Raw genomic sequence first — 21,715 nt, 5'->3', positions numbered from 1 at the left:
TCCCTCTCCCTCTGCCCCTCCCCCCACTCAAAATACATATGTGTGTGTGTGTGTGTGTGTATGTATGTATGCATACGTATAATGCAACTCAGCAAGCAGAGACATATTCTTGGATAAAACATTACTGGATGTCGGGGTACCTGGGTGGCTCAGTGGTTAAGTGTCTGCCTTCGGCTCAGGTCATGATCCCAGGGTCCTGGGATCGAGCCCCGCTTCGGGGTCCCTGATCAGCGAGAAGCCCGCTTCTCCCTCTCCCACTCTCCCTGCTTGTGTTCCCTCTCTCGCTGTCTTTCTCTCAAATAAATAAAATCTTAAAAAAAAAAAAAATTACTGGATGTGATCAGTATCCACACCACCTCGTCAGTGTACTGCACTGAGTGATTCTTCTGCCTCTTTGTAATGAGGTCAATACCCCCCTTCCTTGACATATTACCTCGCTGCTTCCCATAAAGGACAGGGACTCTGTTGTTTCCCAACTGTCAGGTGCTAGTGTGTTTGTCGTGTTTGATAAGTCAAAGCTTTTTCAAAAACTCTGAAGCCACTGAATTAAACACCACCAGACAGACACATTCTTTTTGAGGTGCAGAATAACGGAATAACCGCATGGTTCAATCAGAGCACGGGCTTCTGCCCACCGCCCTGAAGCCAGCCTTCCAACTTGAGGCAATGCCGACGCCTTGCCACGAGGGGCGCTGTCGCCGCTGCCAGGGTCTGTACTGCAATGCAGGCCCCCCACCCCACCCCACCCCCCAGCTCACCCGAGGAGCTGCTATTCTAGAATACACAGGGAATCACGCTGCAGAGTCCTCCTCTGCTCCTTGTCAGCGAGCGGCAGTCACCACACTACTCCCACGGAACCGAGACTGCTCCCAAAATGCTCCTGTTGGAGCTAAACAGACTGCCTTGCAGTTTTCATGACAGCACTTGGATTCCAAGAAGCAGACTGGAGAATGTGTGGGAGAAAAACACATCTTGTGGTTGAGGCATAAATAAATATCCCGAGTTTGCACATCTCAATAGTTTAAAAAGGAACTCCCTGATTTGGCGGAGTGGATTCTCTAGCCTAAAATACCTCCCCTCAGCCCCCTGCCCCAGCCCCAAACCAAGGTGCACCTGAAGGGATGCTGACTCTGACTTTGCATTTTGCAATGAAAGAGAAACGAGAGGGATGGTCCCTGTTCTGTTGCATTTTATAATGAGGAAGAAAGGACAGAAGAGACTGTATAGAAACAACTGTGAAGTGACTTGTAAGCAAGTGCTAAGTGATGGAGACCTTATAGAATGACAAGGGGATGGAAAGTAAAGAGGGGCCAAGCCAGGGATAGAACTTTAGAATTCTTTCCAAAAAGAGGTGCGTGTGGAAATGGATAATGGATGGGTAGATGCTACCTCACAAAAATGTCCATCTGAAGCAGTCGTTCATTAATGTTTGTTTTTGCAGGGGGAGAGGTCACAGAAGCTCTTTGAGAATTTGACTGAAGCTATTAATTCTCCCAACAACCCACCTTCTCCCCAACCCTCCAAAACAACAGAAAATTTTGTGAAATTTCAAGGGCTCTGAGCCACCTAAAGCCCATCCACGGACACTGAACAGCCTCTGAAACTAAAGTTAAGACCCCCTGATATAAAAGATGAGAAAATGATCACAAAAATATCCTTATTAGCCCGAGATCACACCAAAAAGCAAGGATTCGGTGGGCTGTCCTGCAGAGGCAAGCAATAAAGTTAATACGAAACCAAGGCTTATTTTTAGCCTCATGGTAACATCCCAAGGGAGAGAAAAGGCAAAATTGGGCTCTCGAGAGCTAGGGAAGAACTCTAGTGGAATTTCATCAAAGCCATAAATTGCCCAAAGGCCAGGCTTCATTCACCTTAGCCGGCTACCAAGTCCACAAGCCACAAACAACAAGAGACAGAAAGAAATAGCTAACTTTTAAGGGTTGGCAATTTGTTGCATAATTTCTAGAGTCTGTCCCAGTGGTTCTCAAATTGTGGTCTGGAGACTTCCGGAATCCTAGGAACCCTTCCCGGAAGTCAGTGGAGTCCAAACTACTTTCAAAGTAACACTGTTTTGACAACTGCACTGCAGCAGGTGTAAGGTGTAAAGGAGCCTTGGTATAAATCAAAGCAAATCAAGCTGTCCGCGCGTCCCTGTATTCTTGACTTCCACAGGCTCAGAGTTAAGGAGGGAGAAGGCCGATTTCACTTAAGAATGTCCCTGATGAGAATGCAAGCTGGTGCAGCCACTCTGGAAAACAGTATGGAGGTTCCTCAAAAAGTTGAAAATAGAGCTACCATACGATCCAGCAATTCCACTACTGGGTATTTACCCCAAAGATACAAAAGTAGGGATCCGAAAGGGTCCGTGCACCCCGATGTTTATAGCAGCAATGTCCACAATAGCCAAACTATGGAAAGAGCCAAGATGTCCATCGACAGATGAATGGATAAAGAAGATGTGGTATATATATACAATGGAATATTATGCAGCCATCAAAAGGAATGAGATCTTGCCATTTGCAACGACGTGGATGGAACTGGAGGGTATTATGCTGAGTGAAATAAGTCAAACAGAGAAAGACATGTATCATATGACCTCACTGATATGAGGAATTCTTAATCTCAGGAAACAAACTGAGGGTTGCTGGAGTGGGGGGTGGGGTGGGAGGGATGGGGTGGCTGGGTGATATACCCTCCCCAGTGTCTATGCTCTGGTAAGCATTGTGAATTGTGCAAGACTATTGAATCTCAGATCTGTACCTCTGAAACAAATAATGCAATATATGTTAAGGAAAAAAAAAAAAAAGATAGCAGGAGGGGAAGAATGAAGGGGGGGAAATCGGAGGAGTCGACGAACCATGAGAGACAATGGACTCTGAAAAACAAACTGAGGGTTCTAGAGGGGAGGGGGGTGGGAGGATGGGTTAGCCTGGTGATAGGTATTAAAGAGGGCACGTTCTGCATGGAGCACTGGGTGTTATGCACAAACAATGAATCATGGAACACTACATCTAAAACTAATGATGTGATGTATGGGGATTAACATAAAAAAAAAAAAAAAAAAAAGAATGTCCCTGATGAAGCAGTAACAATAGTAATTTTGTTCAGTCTCACGCTTGGGTATGTATCTCCTGACGTTCTGTGATAAGTTGGGAAGAACGCATCAAGTGTTTCTTCTGACCCTGAAGTGCGATGGCGGAAACCACCTGTGTGAGCACTGGAGTCCTAAAGTGAACCAGCCCCCCTTCCTCTTGGAATTCCGTTTTTACCTAAAAGAACTACGTTACACAAATGGTGGTTATTCAGGCTTGAGGATTTGGCAGATACATGATGGAAATGAATGTCACTTCAAGGAAAACAACTAAAAATGTGTGGCTAATGTTAAAATGTTGGCTTTCAAGCAAATATGAGAATTTTGGAAAATAAGCCTCTGCCCCTGTGAGCTTGACAATCTCTCATGTGACGAGATTGCCGGGGATATTAACAATTGTGGGGTTTTTTCCCCTATGGTTTGATGAGGTACATCGACTTTTAGAATGTCTATATAATTCAGTGAACCAATGTTTTTCAAATGACAGGTGCATGATACTTTAAAAATAATGCATGGCTAAAAAAGTCATTTGAAGTGCAAGATAGACCAAGGACTTTCAACGTAACAAAGCACACGAAGTTCACATCATGATACGGCTTCAGATTGCACATTAAAGGGCCTACCCTTTAAGACAAATTCATTTACCAAGTTTTAGTGAATCAAAATTTATTCACAATTAACTGAAAAAGGCTATTAAAATATGCCTGAAAACGTATCTATTTGAGACTGGATTTTCTCCACATATTTCAACCAAAACTACATACTACCACAGACTGAATTCAGAAGTGTATTTGAGAATCCAGCTGTCTTCTGGAAATCCAAACATTAAAGAGATTTGTAAAACTGTGGAACACCACCACTATTCTCACTAATTCTTTTGTTCTGTAAAATAGTTCTCAAAAAAACCAAAACCAAACCACATTATGCTAGCAGTAATAGCTGTTGTCATTTTAAACCAAATACTTTATAATTTTGTTTTAATTTCAAGTATGGTAAATATTCATAAACATAACCCATATGAACAAAAGCTCTTTGGAGTGCTCAATTTCTAAGAGTATAGAGGGATCCTTAAGACCAAAAAATATGAAAACTGATCTTAGTAAGTCCATCAGCTCTGTGAGAAAAACGTTACTACTATTTTTCAAATGAACATATGAGGATCCAAAGGTGAAATATCTAACCCAACATGGTCATTCAGCAAGTAGGTAGCAGAATCAGAATTCACACATCGAGGTACAAATTTTGTCTTCATCACGCAAGAATATCCTTCCTTGAGTTATTGTGACAGTTATTCAGGAGGATCTACTACATGAAGCAGGAATCCTCTACGTGTTTGGATAACTGAATAGTAATAACAAAACATAAGGCATTCTTTACTCTCTTTGGCATAACTTCTCAGTTCCAATGAAACCCCATTCATGCCACTTTGCTTCTAACACCCAATGGGGAGAAGCCAGGATCATTTTTCAAAATGAGATTTCTGGAGGGAACACCCCCACAAAGTGGGTTTCTCAACCAACAGTGTGACACAGTAATTGGTTTCACTTAAAATGCACTGGAATGAAGTAAGGATTGTGTATTTGGTCTGTGCAAAGTCCTTCCCTGTCACTCAGTACATCAAAGTGTTCCTCAGACAGGGCGAGTCCAAGCTGGAGCATGTCCACTGGGAACTGGGTGACAGAATATTATAGTTCTTACAAATTACCAAAAAGCTATGCCTGGCTCTGGGGCAGATTTGACTGTGTACGCTCATTTAAGCAACTGCCTGGTTATATGTGAATATTCTTAACATACATCTTCCTGAGCCAAACTGCCTTCAGAGCAGAGAAGGAGAAAAGCTAAATCAGTTACTGATAGTGAAGAGCATACAAATCCACTTTGATCTACTTCGGTATTAGCAACCTTAGATGAGGTGGGGTGGTGGCAGGAGAGGAAGTTCTGTTTCCACTATCTAGATGCGTGCCTCAGTTCCTTCCATAGCTAGGGAGAGATGGTAAACTTTTCAAAGTAAGTCTAATGGTTGAAACTCAAATTAAAATTTGCTGAGCTGGTACCTACATTGTGTGCGTGTGTGTGTGTGTGTGTGTGTGGAAGGAGGACACAGATTTTGTGAGTGTTTGACTATTGCTGACCGAGACATTTAGCCAAAGAGAAACTTCATATGGGATATCCATTTTCACTGTAGGAACATACAAGGAAGGCGTTTAGAATAAACTCTGTTCCTACAGAAGACGCAGCCATAAATCTTTCATTTGCAATGTAACCTGACCTGAATTGTCCAGGAGGTTTGGGGGAAAGACTGCAAAACAAAGAAAACAAAATTCCTCTCAGAGAAAGACTAATAAGGGTCACTTGAAGGAATAAACTGAAATAACCCAAAAGGAATGGAACTCAAAGACAGTGAAGAGTGAATGCTACTAACCTCTCACGGTGTCTCAACGCATCTGGGCCTGGGGGAGGACCCAGCAACTCCTATTCGATTGGTCTGTGCTAGGATTTTTAAAAAGCTCTCCAGGAGATTCTAATCAGCTTCCAGAAGGCAGAACCACCAGCCCAGGCCTATGGTAATCCTTTCGGGCTGAGTGTTTCTTTGGGTGCAGAAGTTGCTGACTAGTGTTGAAGTAATTCTCTGCAATGCAGATCGTTTGCAAGGTAACTCATCTTAAGAATGAGCGGCACATTCTGGATGTATTAGGTTGTTGAGCGACCTTGATGAATGTTAAGGTGAGAATAAAGTGGCTGACACTGTATTTTCTAACTATGCCAAGAAAGTATTTTAGAAGCCAGGTGCAAGCTTTAAAAAAGAGAGCTGAGGGCGCCTGGGTGGCTCAGTTGGTTAAGCGACTGCCTTCGGCTCAGGTCATGATCCTGGAGTCCCGGGATCGAGTCCCGCATCGGGCTCCCTGCTCGGCAGGGAGTCTGCTTCTCCCTCTGACCCTCCCCCCTCTCATGCTCTCTGTCTCAAATAAATAAATAAAATCTTTAAAAAAAAAAAAAAAAGAGAGAGCTGAGGCTTTTTTCCCCACCTCCTCCTGATTTGGGCTTCACAACTTAAGGTGAATATGAGGAGTTACTTCACCTCTCTAACTCAAATCCTTTCCTCCTTCTGGTGCTTGAGGTGCTATGTGATCTTGGGCAAAGTATTAATCTTCTCTCGACCCTTTCCTCCACTGTAAAGATGCAGTTCCTGCCTCATAGTTTTGTTATGAAAATTAAATGAGAAAATACAAGTGAAGTGTGCTATCACGCTTCTCATTAGCCTCCACTCTTTTTTTTTTTAAGTGGTATCAACTACTGAACTGTTTTCAGTACGATCTCATTCAGACTCCTATTTGCAGACTTATGTTTCTAAAGTCTCTGTTTTATGGGCAAATATCTACCCTGCTGTGAACGGAAGGACTCTTTGAACTTAAGAAACAATTCCATCCACAAAGGGAGGAGAGAAATGTTACAGGAAAGTGCAACTATTTGATTATCAGTGACTGGAACAGAACGCAGAAGACACGCTCCTGTCATTTTCTACTGAAGGAGACACATGCAGTGATTAATTTTCTTGCTTTTCAAATTTGGAAGCCATGAAGATCAACAAGTTAGAGATGTAATTAACAACTCCGGCTAGTTAATGCCTTGCCGCAGGTGCTGTTGGTCTAGATAAAAAGGATTTGATCCTGTAAGCTCCCCACTTTTCCGCTACTGAAATGAATGCTTAGTGGGTTTCACCATGAAAGAAAAGGAGCCTGGCATGGAGGGGGTTTGCAATAACAATTACTTTTAACTAACGGTGACAGAAGAAGTGACAAGTATGCTCTGTTGAACAGAGGCAGCCCCAGCCAAATGAAAAAGAGAAAAGGAAAAAAGCCCAGCGGCGCAATATAACTTCACCATGGGTTGAAATAAGACAATCAGAAACAAAGTTAGCCTCCCACCCAGCGAGAGTGGTTACACTAGCAAATTTTTATTTGAGAGAAATAAAAATTGGAGGAATTGTGGCGGAACCCTATTATAACCCTGGTCAGGGGACAAGGATAATACTAAGGCTATAGGTTTTTGTGTAATAGTGAAAGATGCTCCGCATATCACTTTAATCCACAATGTAACAGTGAAACGGACCCACGTGCAGCGGGGAGCTTCTTCCCAGAGCCGTGCTGAACCTTCCCCTTCGCATTGGGCTTTGTTCTGAGGCTTGTTAAAAGTTAGAGCCCGGGGCCTCTTGGGGAAGCAGGAGATATTTAGGGCAGTAAGGCAGCAACTAATAGGTTTTCCCAACTATTGGAACAGGAGCCATGATTTACAAGGAGGACGTCGGGCTTGGTGGTCAGGGCAAAAAAAATGGTTGGCCTTGCTATAAAATGTCACAGGGCAAGGAGGGGTGACGTAAGTCAAAGGGCAGTCATTTTCAGTGCTAAGTTCTGGGGCTCTACAGTGACTACAGTTAGTAATACAGCACTGTATACTTGAATGTTGTTGAGAGTAGATCCAAATGACACAAAAGTAAGTGTGCGAGGTGATATGTTAATTATCCTGACCTTAGTAATCACTCCACAATGTATATCGAATGGTCATGTTGTATACTTTAAATACATAGTTATATTTGTCAATTTTTCCTCAATAAAGCTAACAAAATCTTGTAAAACGACTCCACACATCACTGATTCATTAAAAGTCAGCTCAGCAATGAAAAAAAAAAGTAAGGACACTGATTTAGGATTTGTTGTAATGCAGGCTCTGGTGGAGATGAAATCTGTCTTAGAAAGAAAAAAAAGTTCATGAAGCTTATGGACAGAGGAGAGAAATATTCAGCCTAAGGTACAGTGAACATGAAATTACTCTGTAGCCGCTGGATGATGCCTACATGCCAACCTCACCTTGTAGGCCCCGTCAAATCCCCAACAGTTAAACCTGCCCAAAGAAGGCACGTATGGACTTGCAAAACTTAGCATTTCCATTTGGAAACATTTTCTATCTTAACTTCTGTGCGAGATCCGAATAACACTTACTTGCTACTTTTATCTTTTACCTCTCTGACGCCCACTGACTGGGAAGTCAAAAGGAAGGAAACAACTCAGGCTTTTCTTGTTCACTCGCTCTCTCATAAAGGAACTGATAATAAATAACATGCACTGTTTCCTCCAGTGGCTCAATAAATGACAGATGTTATCGTTAGTTCTTTGTAATGAATACCAATAATATTAGATTCCCCTATGACTGCTTTTGCCCTAACTTCTACAATACCCAGGTGAGTCAATATCAAGGAAAAGGACAAAACCAAAGGCATATAAATTTAACTATTTAAAAACTTAAGCTGTTCCTCACAATATTGCTCGTGTCAACATTCTGGCCGCAGAGTAAGAAACAAAAACAAAAACATGTAAAAATACCTTCATAACCTATTGCTAAATGTGAATTCCAGAACAGAGGTCAGGCCCTCTGCAGCCAAACATGAGAATGAACGCCTTGCCCAACAAACAGGTGACCTGCTCTGAATCCTATTTACAAGAAAACACACCTTTTAAAACTGCTTACAGAAGAATTTTAATAGGTGACCCTCCCTCATCCCTTTGGCTTTATTTTCCTATAGACAATAAAATACTGAAATGCCAGTTTGTTGAGGTGAGTGACTCCACTGTGGACTGACTGACTATACCTTGAGAACTCAACCTTACCAGCTACTGTTTGAAGAGACTTAACAGACATTTTTCTTTCAATCCTTATTGATTCCATGTGTATTTCTAAATTAAAAAGGACATTTTTATACTACAAAACTTTGTACATGAAGCAGGAAAGAAGTAAGTTAATCTACCTTAGCCAAGTAAGTTCTATTCAAAAAGTATTATTTTGGGCGCCTGGGTGGCTCAGTCGTTAAGCGTCTGCCTTCAGCTCAGGTCATGATCCCAGGGTCCTGGGATCGAGTCCCACATCGGGCTCCTTGCTCCGCGGGAAGCCTGCTTCTCCCTCTCCCACTCCCCCTGCTTGTGTTCCCTCTCAGGCTGTGTCTCTCTCTGTCAAATAAATAAATAAATTCTTAAAAAAAAAAAAAGTATTATTTTCTCTGTGTAAAATATTGTACCAGACTCTGGAGGAATGATATTTTTATAATAGTTGAGCTATTTGGGGACATAAGCCCTACCTTCATGCAAATGGTGGTAAGTATAAATATCAGGCAAAATGATTCAGCATCCAAATGGCCTAAATGACATAGAATTGAGAGCAGGAAGCTACTCCTAAGACTGAACTCTTTAAGGACACAGAAGTTTGGGTATTACAGAGAAAGCTGTCTTACTCATCTTTGAAGTCCCAGGGTTAGAACACAATGCCTAGAATAGCAAGAGTGCTCAAAAAATGTAAAAACTACTGTAAATATAAAATAATAATGAAATAAAACGAAGAGATTTGTGGGCTGAAGTATTTAAGAGGAGCTTTATAAAAAAGATGCAATTTGAGCTGGATCTCCCTTGAGAACGAACAGACATAGGGAGGTACAAGATAGGGAAGGGAATCATTCAGAGAAAATGGTTACAAATGAGCAAAAGGAAGAATGAAGAACGATAGAGCACCTTTGCAGGATACTGGAAAGACCACCCAGATTGTGTTTAGGGTGTAAGAGAGCAGGGAGGGATAATGCTGGTTAGTGTGGGAAGGGCACTTAATATGGAGGAGTAGAACAGTCAAGATTTTGTCCTGAAGAAAATAGGGATCAATGAAGGGTTCTGCAAGTATTTGTAAGCCCTAAGAATGAGCAGAGTTACATATTTAGATATGTGAAGAGGCCTGTCCAAAGAGCCACTAGTAAAATAAGTTGCAGAAATGAGATGATTCACTTAATAATTATTTACTAAGGCAACAAAGAGATAGGCCTGGGGCTAAGGGCTTGGGCAACACAGATGAATGAGACCTGGTTCCGGCACTCAGGAGCAAGTGTGCCCAAGGAAGTATTTTACGAGGTGCCCTGGAAGCAAAGACAAAGGGAGCTACTCCAGCCTGCAGAAATCAGGACAGACTTCTAACCTGAGAGTTAGCCAGGCAGAGGGACAACGGGAGAATCAGCATGACACGTGCATTTGCCTATGCTCCTGTGTGTGTGTGAGTGAGTGTGTGTGTGTTTCCAGGAGGGAACAGAATCCTGCAGAGCAAGTGGGACTCAAACCTCACGCCTGAAGCCTAGCCCTGGGGACTCCCCAGGAGGCAGCCTTGACTCTAGGGCGGAGTCCTATTAGGGCCATTCTCTGAAGACACAGAGATAGAGAAGGTGGAGGAGAGCCTCTTGCCATGCTCTGAATCTAGAAAATACTTAGTAACTGGGTGTTTGGAAGGCCTGAACATGTGTGGAAATGAATTAAATACTGAGTGAAATAAGTAGATTGTTTCTAAATTCTAAATTTGTGAACCTGCAAGTTTCTAAGATGAAAAAACCTGAAAGTTTCCCTTCAAGTGATCTTTAGAAATATTTACTCAGGTGTTTGAGTAGACTAAACTTCATTAACTTCCAAAAAATGTCTACCCAAAGCTGCAGGTGTTTTAACACTATGTGGGGAGGTTACAATTTCATTAGACCTCAGTATTTAATCAAAGCTTGCCCTGAGTTTGCAGAAGTCATGACTTAGGGTGTGTGGTTAAATATTTTGGTTCGCTGAATTGTCTTTATGACCTACACGGATTATCAATTTTCAACCAAATAAAAGAAGAAGAAAATACTCAACCTCCAAACCTTACTGCCTTCAACAACAACAACAAAAATCTGCTGAAACCTCACAAAGTTCAAGGCATTGTGGCTAAAATAAAGATAAAAAAAACCTGCTAGAATATAAGCTCCGTGATGGTAGGGATTTTTGTTCCTTTTTTTCACAGTCCTTTCCTAGGGGCTTAGAACCCAGTGAGTGCTCCATAGATATAAATATTTGTTGAATACATTAAAAAGAGAATCCCTGATCTCAAGGAGTTTACCATCTGCTCATAATTAAATGTCTCTTACTGTTGAGGTTTGAAGGCCATGGGAGGCTATCACTGTGAAGAGATTTGTGCAATTGATGGATAAGAGCTTTCTCAGGCGGCCCAGGGGCAAGTGTTTCCTATACAAACATCACCACAGTGAGGGCAATCAACAAAGTGTGAGCCCAGAACCCGCATCCCTGAAGAGTCTCTCCTGGTACTCGAAAGACTGGAGGCAAAAGCCTCCTCCTATCCAAGGTCTTTTCATTTTGCCACAAATTGCAATATAACTCCTTTCAAGTGCCAGGCTACAAAATCCTTGAGATTTTTTATTTGGCTCTGATGAAAACCTGTATCCTGTTGGTCAGCCAGATTTTCTCACCACCTCCCTCCCCCAGGATATGCCTTTGTCTTCAAGCCCTGTTGTGAAATTCCCTTCTCCGGCGAGTTGCCTTTATTTCACCTTTTCTGCATGGTGAGTCAGGATCCCCTGGGCACTGACACACCTCGAATAACCAGAATGCACTTGCTGATACACACCAGTGTCTTAGCTATCATCATGGCAAGTGGATTCTATGGACTAGAAACTTGCCAAAGAGAAGCATTTACAAATTCTCAGAGCACCCCCCTTCCTATAAAAGTAACTCAAAGCTATTTTAATAATATGCATGCAATATTTCCATTTAGTCATCTGAAACCCTCCACTTAGTGTACAAGAGTCACCAGATTTTATGTTAATAAATTGGCACAAGGAGCTCCGTACTAATTTTAAACTTTTGATTGAAGAAGAATCTGAGACACAGCTGGATTCTCAGCGAATGCATGGACTAGACAGAGAAGTTGTTTCCTGAACCCTCAAGACTTTTTGGTATTATTTTCCTGCTAAATTGCATATTTCCGTCCTTCAGAGGAGTCTTGAAGAGATGCGATTTCCTTCTGTTCTATTGTGTTGGTGTGAACGCCTTTGCAATTGAAAAGGAGGCCTCTGAGGGTGGTAGGAACAGAGTCAGCTGAAGTTACACAAAGTGAGGTGTGTGGCTTTGTGACTGGTTAAAGCACCCATGCTAAGGAGGCCAAGGTCATGGGTTCAATCCCTGAAAAGGCAGTGACTTCAGTCAATTCGCTGCCAGAGCTCTGCACCCCTAAACTCCCACATATTTGCTAGAAACCCAAAGATGTGAAGTTGGGGATGTGGGTGGGAAAGGAGAGGCTGATAGAGAGGCTGACAATATCAGTCCCTTGAGAGGGGACAGAAACCTCTAGTCCTAGCACTGGCCATTCTCTGGAGACGAGGGGCCTCGCCCAGGGAACGGCTACAGAAAACCAAGGAGCTGCCAGGCTGACCAGAAGAGGGCTCAAAGTCTGAGTCTGGTCAAGTACAAGCAGGGTGCCCGGTTGTAGGTCTAGTTCCCTGGTGATGATCAAGACACACATATTCAGGGGCGCCTGGGTGGCTCAGTCGTTAAGCGTCTGCCTTCGGCTCAGGTCATGATCCCAGGGTCCTGGGATAGAGCCCCGCATCGGGCTCCCTGCTCCGCGGGAAGCCTGCTTCTCCCTCTCCCACTCCCCCTGCTTGTGTTCCTGCTCTCGCTATGTCTCTCTCTGTCAAATAAATAAATAAAATCTTTAAAAAAAAAAATAAAAAGACACACATATTCAAAGACTCGGAGGCAAACCCAGAGAGGGGCTCTGGGAGAGAAGCAGGAAATGAGAATGGGAAATCAATAACAGAGGGGAAATTCTTCTAAATCCAATTGGCCTTACACAGAGCAGATGAAGCATGCCTGGAACTGAGAAATATGATTACCTCACTCCATCTGAGGTCCAAAAAAAAAAGGTATAGGTGTGGGGATGGGGAGTGACTTTAGTTATTAATGAATCCAAGAATATAAAAGGACATTTATGATTACTGACTGCCTCCTTGGGAAACAAAGTGGCATAAAATTGTAATTATTTCGTATTTTCCTTGTATTGACAAGAAAAAGAAAAGGAATATTAACCTAAGGCAAAAGAGGAAGTCAAAGACACCAAAATAAAGTAGATGAGGCGCATGGCTGGCTGGATCAAGCATGTGACTCTTGATCTCAGGGTTGTGGGTTCGAGCCCCATGTTGGTGTAGAGATTACTTAAAAATAAAATCTTAAAAACACACACACACCAAACTAAAATAGAAACCTTCTTTGCCATTTAAGTTCTAAAACAGTCAACTTTGCTGCCTGGGTTCTCACCAATTCGGAGTTCGCCTGAACACCAGCTACTGCCGGACTACAGCTCTGAGCACTGGATCTTTCCAAAGAAATTTAAGACATGTCTTCGTATTTCTTTTTTTTTTTTTAAAGATTTTATTTATTTTTCAACAGAGAGAGAGACACAGCAAGAGAGGGAACACAAGCAGGGGGAGTGGGAGAGGGAGAAGCAGGCTTCCCGCGGAGCAGGGAGCCCGATGTGGGGCTCTATCCCAGGACCCTGGGATCATGACCTGAGCCAAAGGCAGACGCTTAACGACTGAGCCATCCAGGCGCCCATGTCTTCGTATTTCTTAAAGAACCTTCTGACTGATAGTGTGCAATCTGCTTGTCCTACAGGAATACCATCCAGGGGCCTCCTATAGCATAGCTGCACCATATATTTTATTTCCAAACCTAACCAAATGAACTTTGCACCAAGTTCTGAGGAAAGAATATGTTGAAGAAAAAGAAAAGGGGTTCTACTCTGATGCTGTCCTACCAGAGGCCAGAGAAACAGACTCTTTATATGTGGGTATAAAGACTTAGGTAACAAACTCATCTTAGTTCTAGTTTAGTACTTTTAAATATTCTAAGCCCACAAAAGGACCAAAGCCTTGTGTTCTTTTTACATTTTATTATGTAATAATTGATACATAAAATATATATATGTATATATATATAGCTCTTATGCAAATTCCAAGGCACTGTAATAAAGACATTTCTGAACCCATAGCAGCCTAAGATACAGATCGAAGACTGCTCCATCAATTTATTTGTTCAACTTTTAGAAACATTAGTTTGTTGAATTACCTGTTGGAGGAAGGAGAAGCAAAAGAAAAGAGGTAATAAAAATAGCATTCACTCCAGAAGAAATCAGAGTGAAGATGTCCCAGTGTCTGGGGCGGGTGGAACAACACAGTAGATTCAGGCCAAAAGGGGTAGGGGAAGGAAACCACACTCAGAATAGTAAGACATGGCTCAGTCCATGAAGGGCACAGAGCCCTTTATTGAGTGAAGACACTCAATAAACATCTGACAAAAATATGTGAAATTCAAGGAAACAACTTCAACTCTCCGACACACAGCTTTTTCCTACGTGCAATGGGGTAAGGTTCCCTCTACATAAGCCATTCTTGGGAGGATCAAAAGAAGAATGTATCTGGAAATGCTTTATGAGCTGCAAAGAGCAACATGATTTTAAGGAATGTCGTTTTATGGGATCTTCAGATATTTTTGATTGAGAGATTTTGTGCAATTGCTTTTGAGAAGGAAAGGTATTAGATGGTGGTTTTTAACTCACCAGGGTTTGAATTTCACTTCAGCATATCCTGCTGCTTGTTCTGTCTCTTTCATGTCAAATCATTTCCAACCGTACAGCTTCATCCCAGAGCCCCTATAAGCTATAACAGGAATTGTGTTCCCTGCATATGAAAAATACGTGTGTCATGGCGCCTGCCACATCTAAAGTCTTAAAGGACTGCTCTTGGCCACAACTGAATCATGCAAAAATTAAAGAGCAGAGAGGAGGTATGACAGGCTTGCTATACAGAAAATTCTGTTTGCCTCCATTTCTCTTCTCAAATATTAACTTAATCTCATGGCAAAAGACTATTAGAGCATCTAAGCACTTTGGAGCTAGAAAAGGCTCTTAAAAAAAAAAAAGGTTTACCTGTTGTAGGTTCATTATATCATTTCCATTAGGTTTTGAAAAAAAGTGAAATCCGTTATTTTCTGGGGGACCTGGGGGCTGAGAACGGCTGCTCTTAGCTCGGGGTGAATGTGCCATCTGAAGGATGACTCTGCTGGTCAACAATTTCCAGTATTTCCTTCCTGGTACCCCCTTCCCAACACCACCATGATAAAAATGTCCCTGACATTGCAATATTTTATCACCCTCTGTCACATTTAGCACGAGCGAGACCGTCACGCGGATTGTGACAGCTTACTCTGTGCTAGGGCTATACTAAGCGCTCGACTTCTACTGGCTCATGTAATTCTCACGTAGCTCCGGAGGTAGGCGTTGATGTGAACACGGTAAACATAAAGGAACCTAGTTGTTCAAAGACATTATGTAGTTTCCCTAAAGACAAATGTCAGGAAGGGAGGAAGCCAGAACTCAAACCAAGTTGATCTGGCACCCAAGTCTCTGCCTCGCCGTCTCTAAATAAATGAAAAACTTCCAATATTCTAATACGGAAAGTGACAACATAATATCTCATTACCTGATGTACAGATGGCTGAATTTTGTTTTATTTAATATAACTTTTTAGAGGAAATCTGTTGTCTGTATATTTTAATCTTACTACCCATTTTTTAAAGAAATACCTGTGGAAAGGAGGGAATTCTCTATTAGAGCACATGTCTAATTTTTCATTCAGAAAGCAAGATAATTTGAAAACATTTGAAGTCAGTTCTCCCCTTAGAGGCCATACAATTCTCAGAGAATGTTCTGGGAATAAACAGAATCTCAGCAGCCCTGGGGATGACTCCCCGATCTGAGGTGCTGCTTCAGGTGGTCAGTCCCAGGGTTCTTTCAGAGAACATTAAGGTTTCTTAAGAAAACCACAGCAAGAGTTCATGCCTCTTAATACTGATTAAAATCAACTAAATATTACTTTGACAGTCTGGTAAAACAATGGGCTAGACAGGATGAATAGTACTACAGAATAAATCTGTGAGACATCACATCTTTACAACTGCTGAAACAGGACATCTCGATCATACTGTTTTGCTCATGCAAGCATTTTAATTTTTAAAACCACTCTGAGTGAGCCAGGCATGACATAAATTTCCTGAAATTGTGTTCTAACAGCTCTATTGCGAGAAGGCTAAGTGGGCCTTCCTACTTTCCCCCCATACTCGGAATGAACTAACAAAAAAGGTAATGTTCTTGCCCTTAAATGATCCACGAGCCAAGAAAATAAAAGATCAAGAGAGAGACATCTTCCCACCTGAGGAACTGTACACAGAATGAATATTGAGATGTAACACTGGGTTACAGCAGATTTTTTCCCCTTTTGAGACAAATAACAGTGTTAAAATATGCTGAATACTAAGTATGAAATATAATATAAGGGGCGCCTGGGTGGCTCAGTCATTAAGTGTCTGCCTTCGGCTCAGGTCATGATCGCAGGGTCCTGGGATCGAGCCCCATATCGGGCTCCCTCTTGGTGGGGAGCCTGCTTCTCCCTACTTGTGTTCTCTCTCTCACGGCATCTCTGTCTGTCAAATAAATAAAATCTTAAAAAAAAAAAAAAAAAGGAAAAGAAATATAAAAGTATCTGCCATAGAAAGGTGGCCAATGGCCAAAAAAACGTGTGTGTGTGTGTGTGTGTGTATACAAAATGTATCTGGCTCCCAACTGGAAAACATTTATTGTATTTTTAGGAGTTGCCTTCTAGCAGCTGAGGCAAGATAAACATCCTCCCAAGTATCACCACCAAACTGAGAAAATGTGTACAAATTTAAAATTCCCAGAAACAAACCTCTATCTGAATTGTGCCAACAATAAGAATCCCATTCCCCTGGGACCTGAGAAACTTCCCTTTATTTTTCAATTTATAGAACTTATTACTGCAGAAATCACCTATTTTCCTTCAAAATAAGTTAAACCCAGATACAATTAATATGACAAGGAAAACCTCCAGTGGCTCACTTACCTTAAGCAATATCGTTTATGCTAAACTTCTAGCACAAGAAAGGATAAGAAGTAGTTTGGGGTTTTTTCCTGTGGGGGAGGGGCGGGTGGGGTGGGGAAGTAGCAGATTTTACCCTGTATGCTTTAATATTTGAGAATTCTGCTCCTACTCCCTTGAGGCTCCAGGAGACATACATGTGTTCTAGTACAGCTGGACAGATTCGTTTGTTCTGGGACATGATCAAATAGTGGACAGAGGAAATGGTGCAAAATTTATAAGAACGACTTAACCACTAATTCTAAACCACTAATTCTAAACTAATCGAATTTAAGAGAAATCATAGAGTGGTGTATAAAGATATTTCCAATTTCATAGGTATCGTGGTATCACTATTTCCTGTGTGTTATCTTAGTTGATTTCAAATGACTCGTTAGGGAAAGAGAAGAAATGAACCGTGGCTGTTAAGAGCGCTTCACCTAAGCCAAACAGAGAAAAGTGGGGGGCGGGGGGGCCGGGGGCAGGGTCAGGGACAGTGATACTGCCCCAATGCACATAGCCGCCCAGGTGAGGGGTCTAAGACAGCGGTTAATGACCCTAACAAATGTTATTCAGAAAAAGGAGAAACAAAGCACACTCCGTCACATAGGGCCGGGTGCTCTGTGGAGCTGCATCTGACCATACATTAATGTTCTAAGTAAGGCTGGGGGTGTATACAGTTGATACAGTCAGGACACTCACAGCTAAAGAGAAGCATCTCTCAGCTCCGCTTCTCCCCTCTGAACCCAGAGGGATTTGATCTCTAATTCATTGGCGGCGTGCACGGGTAACTACCATCTGAGTACCTACTATGTGCCCGACACTGTGATCCTCTCTCATAGGATGGACTCCAGGAATCACCAGGATTCCTGATGGACGGAAGCACCTTCCGTGCTAGGTGACCCCGCTTTGCTCCTGCCACTCCAGACACCCACACTGCTTCAGACTCCGAGCCACAGCGAGGCTCAGAAGATCAAGGGACCAGTCACAGCAGCCTTTTTAACTTTGGGAAAACCCAATGCTCACTTCACTCAAACGTTGCAAAGTGGTGCCATGACCCTTTAGCTCTTGACTCACCAATTCAAAGAGCCACATCACATACAGCCCTTAAGCTGCCCACGGCATGATTCTGCGTCTAGTGCCTTTCCAGGTCCCCCCAAGCGGAAGACAGTTCTGGCAGGGAGTCTGGGCAAGATTACTATAATATTTAGCCTTTGTCCCTTCTTTTGCTATGTCTTATCATAGAATAAGGCACACAAGTCTGAGAAACTGGGTACTTTGGTGTATGTTGGACTTGAGACCTGTACTCCAAAAGTACCTGCAGGACCTCAGGTCAGTGCAATCGGACCCAAGGAGCTCCATTTCAAAGATGAAGAAACTGAGATTCAAAGAAAGTAAAGCAGGGTCCATTCTTCAGAGAGTAGGGAAGGTGGGGTACACACGTAGTTCAACACCATGCTTCCTGTCTCTGGGATTTTACTGAGCACCTAACTAGCAGGAAATGGACAGAACTGAAGCGAACAGCTTTCATTCCCTTAACTATTGGTGTGACTAGAGCCACAACCACACTTCCTATCTGAGCGTTAGTTTTCTCGCCTGTAAAATGGAGAGAGTGTGTTGGACTGGTGATTCCTAACGCCTTTCGGGTCTGAAACTGTCATAAAGCTTAAGGATATAATTATGTGTGGATGTGGATGAATATATATGCATACAGATGAATACAGATGTATGTGTATATATGTATGTATATGTATATACATGACGTGCCGCAATTAAATACTATGTCCAACCACACATTTTGCCTAATTCCCTCAGAGGCCATGTTTTCAAAATCCCAAACCAAGGCTAGGTACGTCCCATCATTGCAGCCCTTCGGAATCCCGGGTCGTGCGGTCAGTACTCCTCTGGCTTCTCTCCAAACACAAGTGCTGAGTGAGAAGGAAGAGGAGGAGCCGCGTACTTTACATGAAATGTTAAGTGTCATTAAGTTCCCCGGAGGGAACGGCAAGTCTGCGGCAGGGCTGGGCTGGGGGGGGGGGGGGGGGAGAGAACACACCGCAGGAAGCCCAAGTTAAAGGGGACAGGCGCTGGCTGCTCGAACCTGGGGCCGGCCGGCAACGCACCAAGTGCGCAGCGCGTGCCGGGGCTTGGAACAAGCCTGGCTCCGCGCCGACGTCTGAGGGTGAGCCCGGACTGAACTCCCGGGTGAGCCCATCCCGCGTGAGCAACTCGGAAAATGGGCCGTGCGGGGGCGGGCGGCGGGCCCTCGGCTGCTCGTCCGAACGCACGTGGCACGACCCGCGCGCGGTGAAAGCGCCCCGCCCGCCCGCGCGGCCGCCGCCCCAACCGCCGGCGCTAGGACCCGACGCGCCGCGCGCACTTCCTCCCGCCGCGGCCCGCGCCGCCGCCCTACCTGGCGAAGCAGTACTCGCAGTGGTTACCCCGCTCGTTGACCGTGAGCACGTAGGCGTAGGCCGGGCAGGAGAAGAGCAAGTCCCCCACGTGGAAGGGCTGCAGGGCCCGCATCCCCCGGCCCTTGCCCGGGCTGCAGAAGCGCTCCAGGCCGCCGTCGCCCGCGGCCCTCATGCCGGCAGCGGGGCGGGGCTGGCGGGGCCGGCGCTGAGGGGCGCCCGGAGCGGCGGCTCCCCGCGAGCTGTTATTGGAGAAGCGTCACCCAGAGCTGCGGGGCGGGCGGGGGGGGCGCGGAGGGAAGCCGCCGGAGACGCCGCGGCGGCCACAGCTCCCCGGAAGGGACGCCGGCCCCGCCCGGCTCGCGCGCGCCCCCGGCGGGAGGGGGCGGGGGAGGGAGGGGGACCGGCCCGGCGGCCCCGCCCCGCCCGTAGGACCCTCGGCGGCCCGCCCGACGCGCGCCCGGGGTGCTTCCGGTGTGGCGGCGACGGGCGCTGCAGCCACGGAGGCTCCTGGCGGCCGGGCGCGAGGCGTCTGCGCCTCGGCGGCGTTTCCGCGGGAAGAGCGGACGCTGTCCCCACTCCCGTGGGCGGGTGGGGTCGCCGCGGGTGGCCAGGACCCAAGGCCGCCCCGGAAAGGCCGCCTGGCCCCCACGGTGACCCACCTTTGGCACATCGAAAGGGACAAAGGTGTTTCTCAACCTCCTGTGTCTTGTCCCTGTCGGAGACCCTAGAAGGGGTCATCGGGAACACCGAAGAGAAACCGCAGTCCCAAGAGTGGAGGTGCCGAGGGATAAAGGGCGCTTTCCTAAGGTTAAAGGCTTTTAAACCTCGTGAGGCTTTAAACCTTCCAGGGAGTCTCTGGAGTACTTGGTGTGAACGTTTGCCTCTCCAGTGGAAGTTAATTACACGGACAGGAGAGGAAAAGTCCCGTCAGCCGGGCTCACTGAGTGCCTGCTTTCAAGAGACTCACTCTTTGCAGAGAAAGCAGGAAATAAGCTTGCCTTCAAAGAACTTAGACTCTTCTAGGGGTCCAAATGCTATGCTCTGGCCAGAACGCTAGGCTAGAACTTGCAGTGAATTTAATCACATGGACCACTCACCATCATCTTAGAAAAGTCCATTTGGTTAATCACACAGAGGATTTGAAACCTGTATAGCTCATAGAACAGTACTTAGCACATAAGTCCTATACACATGCATGCTGTTGGTATTACTCATATGAGAAAGGAGGATGTAATCTGGGTTCCACGAAGGATTGAGTAAGAATGAAATTGATGTGCATGTAGTAAAAACTCTTAAATGAGTGAAGGGAGAATTTAGCAGGAAACATACTAAAAACTCAACTTTGATCTCAAATGATGTTACACGAGTAAGTTCAGGACTAGTTTAGCAAAGGGAAAGACGAATACGATTTGGAGTATGTCTTAAAATCAGTAGAATTTTTGACACCTCAGTAAAATTCCTAAAACGAATAAGCCTGTAGCTTATTCCTGTAAAGAAGAATACATCTTGAATGCTATTTCATTTATGCATTTGAAGAAGCATCCACTGAGTCACCACTATGTGCCAGTCACTGGGATAGAAAGATGGACAAAATGTAGGCCTGAGTCTTTGCATTTGACACATTCACAAGCCAGTGATAATTGCTGTTAGTATAATGGGCCAATTGTGCAAAGCACATTAAACACATTGTCTCATTTATTCTGTAATCACAACAGCCCAATGAGTTAGGCGCTAAGTCCCTCTTTTCCAAAACAGGAAACTTAAGACTCAGAATCACTTCCAAGGCCACACAGTAAGTTGCAGAACTTGGTTTCAAACTCAAGTCAGTCTGAATGGGAGACCCATGCTCTTAACCCAAATGTCCCTCTGCATATAAATACAGCACACTGAGAAGTGTTGTTATGGTGGCTTGTGCAAAGTATTCTGAGAATACAGGCAATGAGTGACAAACTGAGTCTGAGGAATGGAGCTTTGGTCAGAGCCTTTGCCACATTCAAGGAACACTCTAGCCTAAAAGGATGGGTGAAACTTGACTAGTAGAGGAGCACAGAACAGTTTCCTGGGCAGAGAGAACTGCGCACAAAGACGGAGGGACTTGAAAGAACCGAGTTTTGTGTATTGGGGCCCTGTGAGTGGTTCTGAGTGGAGCACAAGTTCTCGAGGAGAAGGCAGGAGGTGAGACAGGAACAGGGGAAGGATAGCTTCTCGAGAGGTGAGCAGTGTCGCAGATGTGGTATGGGAACCACTGAAAAATCTGTAAGCAGAGGAGTGCCATGGTCAGTCCCGCGTTTAGACTGAGTTCTACTGGCAGGTTTGCAGATAAACTATGAGAGGAGAGGACTGAACACAGGTTCACCACTTCAGGGAGCATCTGCAGTATTT

The 21,715-nt window shown here is 44.3% G+C and overlaps 1 protein-coding gene across 2 annotated transcripts in view; it reads right to left on the bottom strand.

Moving 5' to 3' along the window:
- The window catches only part of SMYD2 (SET and MYND domain containing 2), a 50,137-nt gene extending 30,528 nt beyond the window's left edge, over nucleotides 1-19,609 (bottom strand). The window contains exon 1 of one of the 2 annotated variants that reach the window (XM_035010546.1): nucleotides 19,333-19,609. In XM_035010546.1, the coding sequence (XP_034866437.1) occupies nucleotides 19,333-19,505 (173 nt within the window). In that variant the 5' untranslated portion in view covers nucleotides 19,506-19,609. The remainder of the gene's footprint in view (nucleotides 1-19,332) is intronic. The other variant, XM_035010545.1, reaches the window with a different exon arrangement.
- Between the last annotated feature and the right edge of the window lie 2,106 nt (nucleotides 19,610-21,715).

The sequence above is a fragment of the Mirounga leonina genome, unplaced genomic scaffold (genome assembly GCF_011800145.1).
Source record: "Mirounga leonina isolate KUSES-001 unplaced genomic scaffold, KU_Mleo_1.0 Mir_154, whole genome shotgun sequence".
Taxonomy (NCBI): domain Eukaryota; kingdom Metazoa; phylum Chordata; class Mammalia; order Carnivora; family Phocidae; genus Mirounga; species Mirounga leonina.
This window is presented reverse-complemented; position numbering and strand designations above follow the sequence as displayed.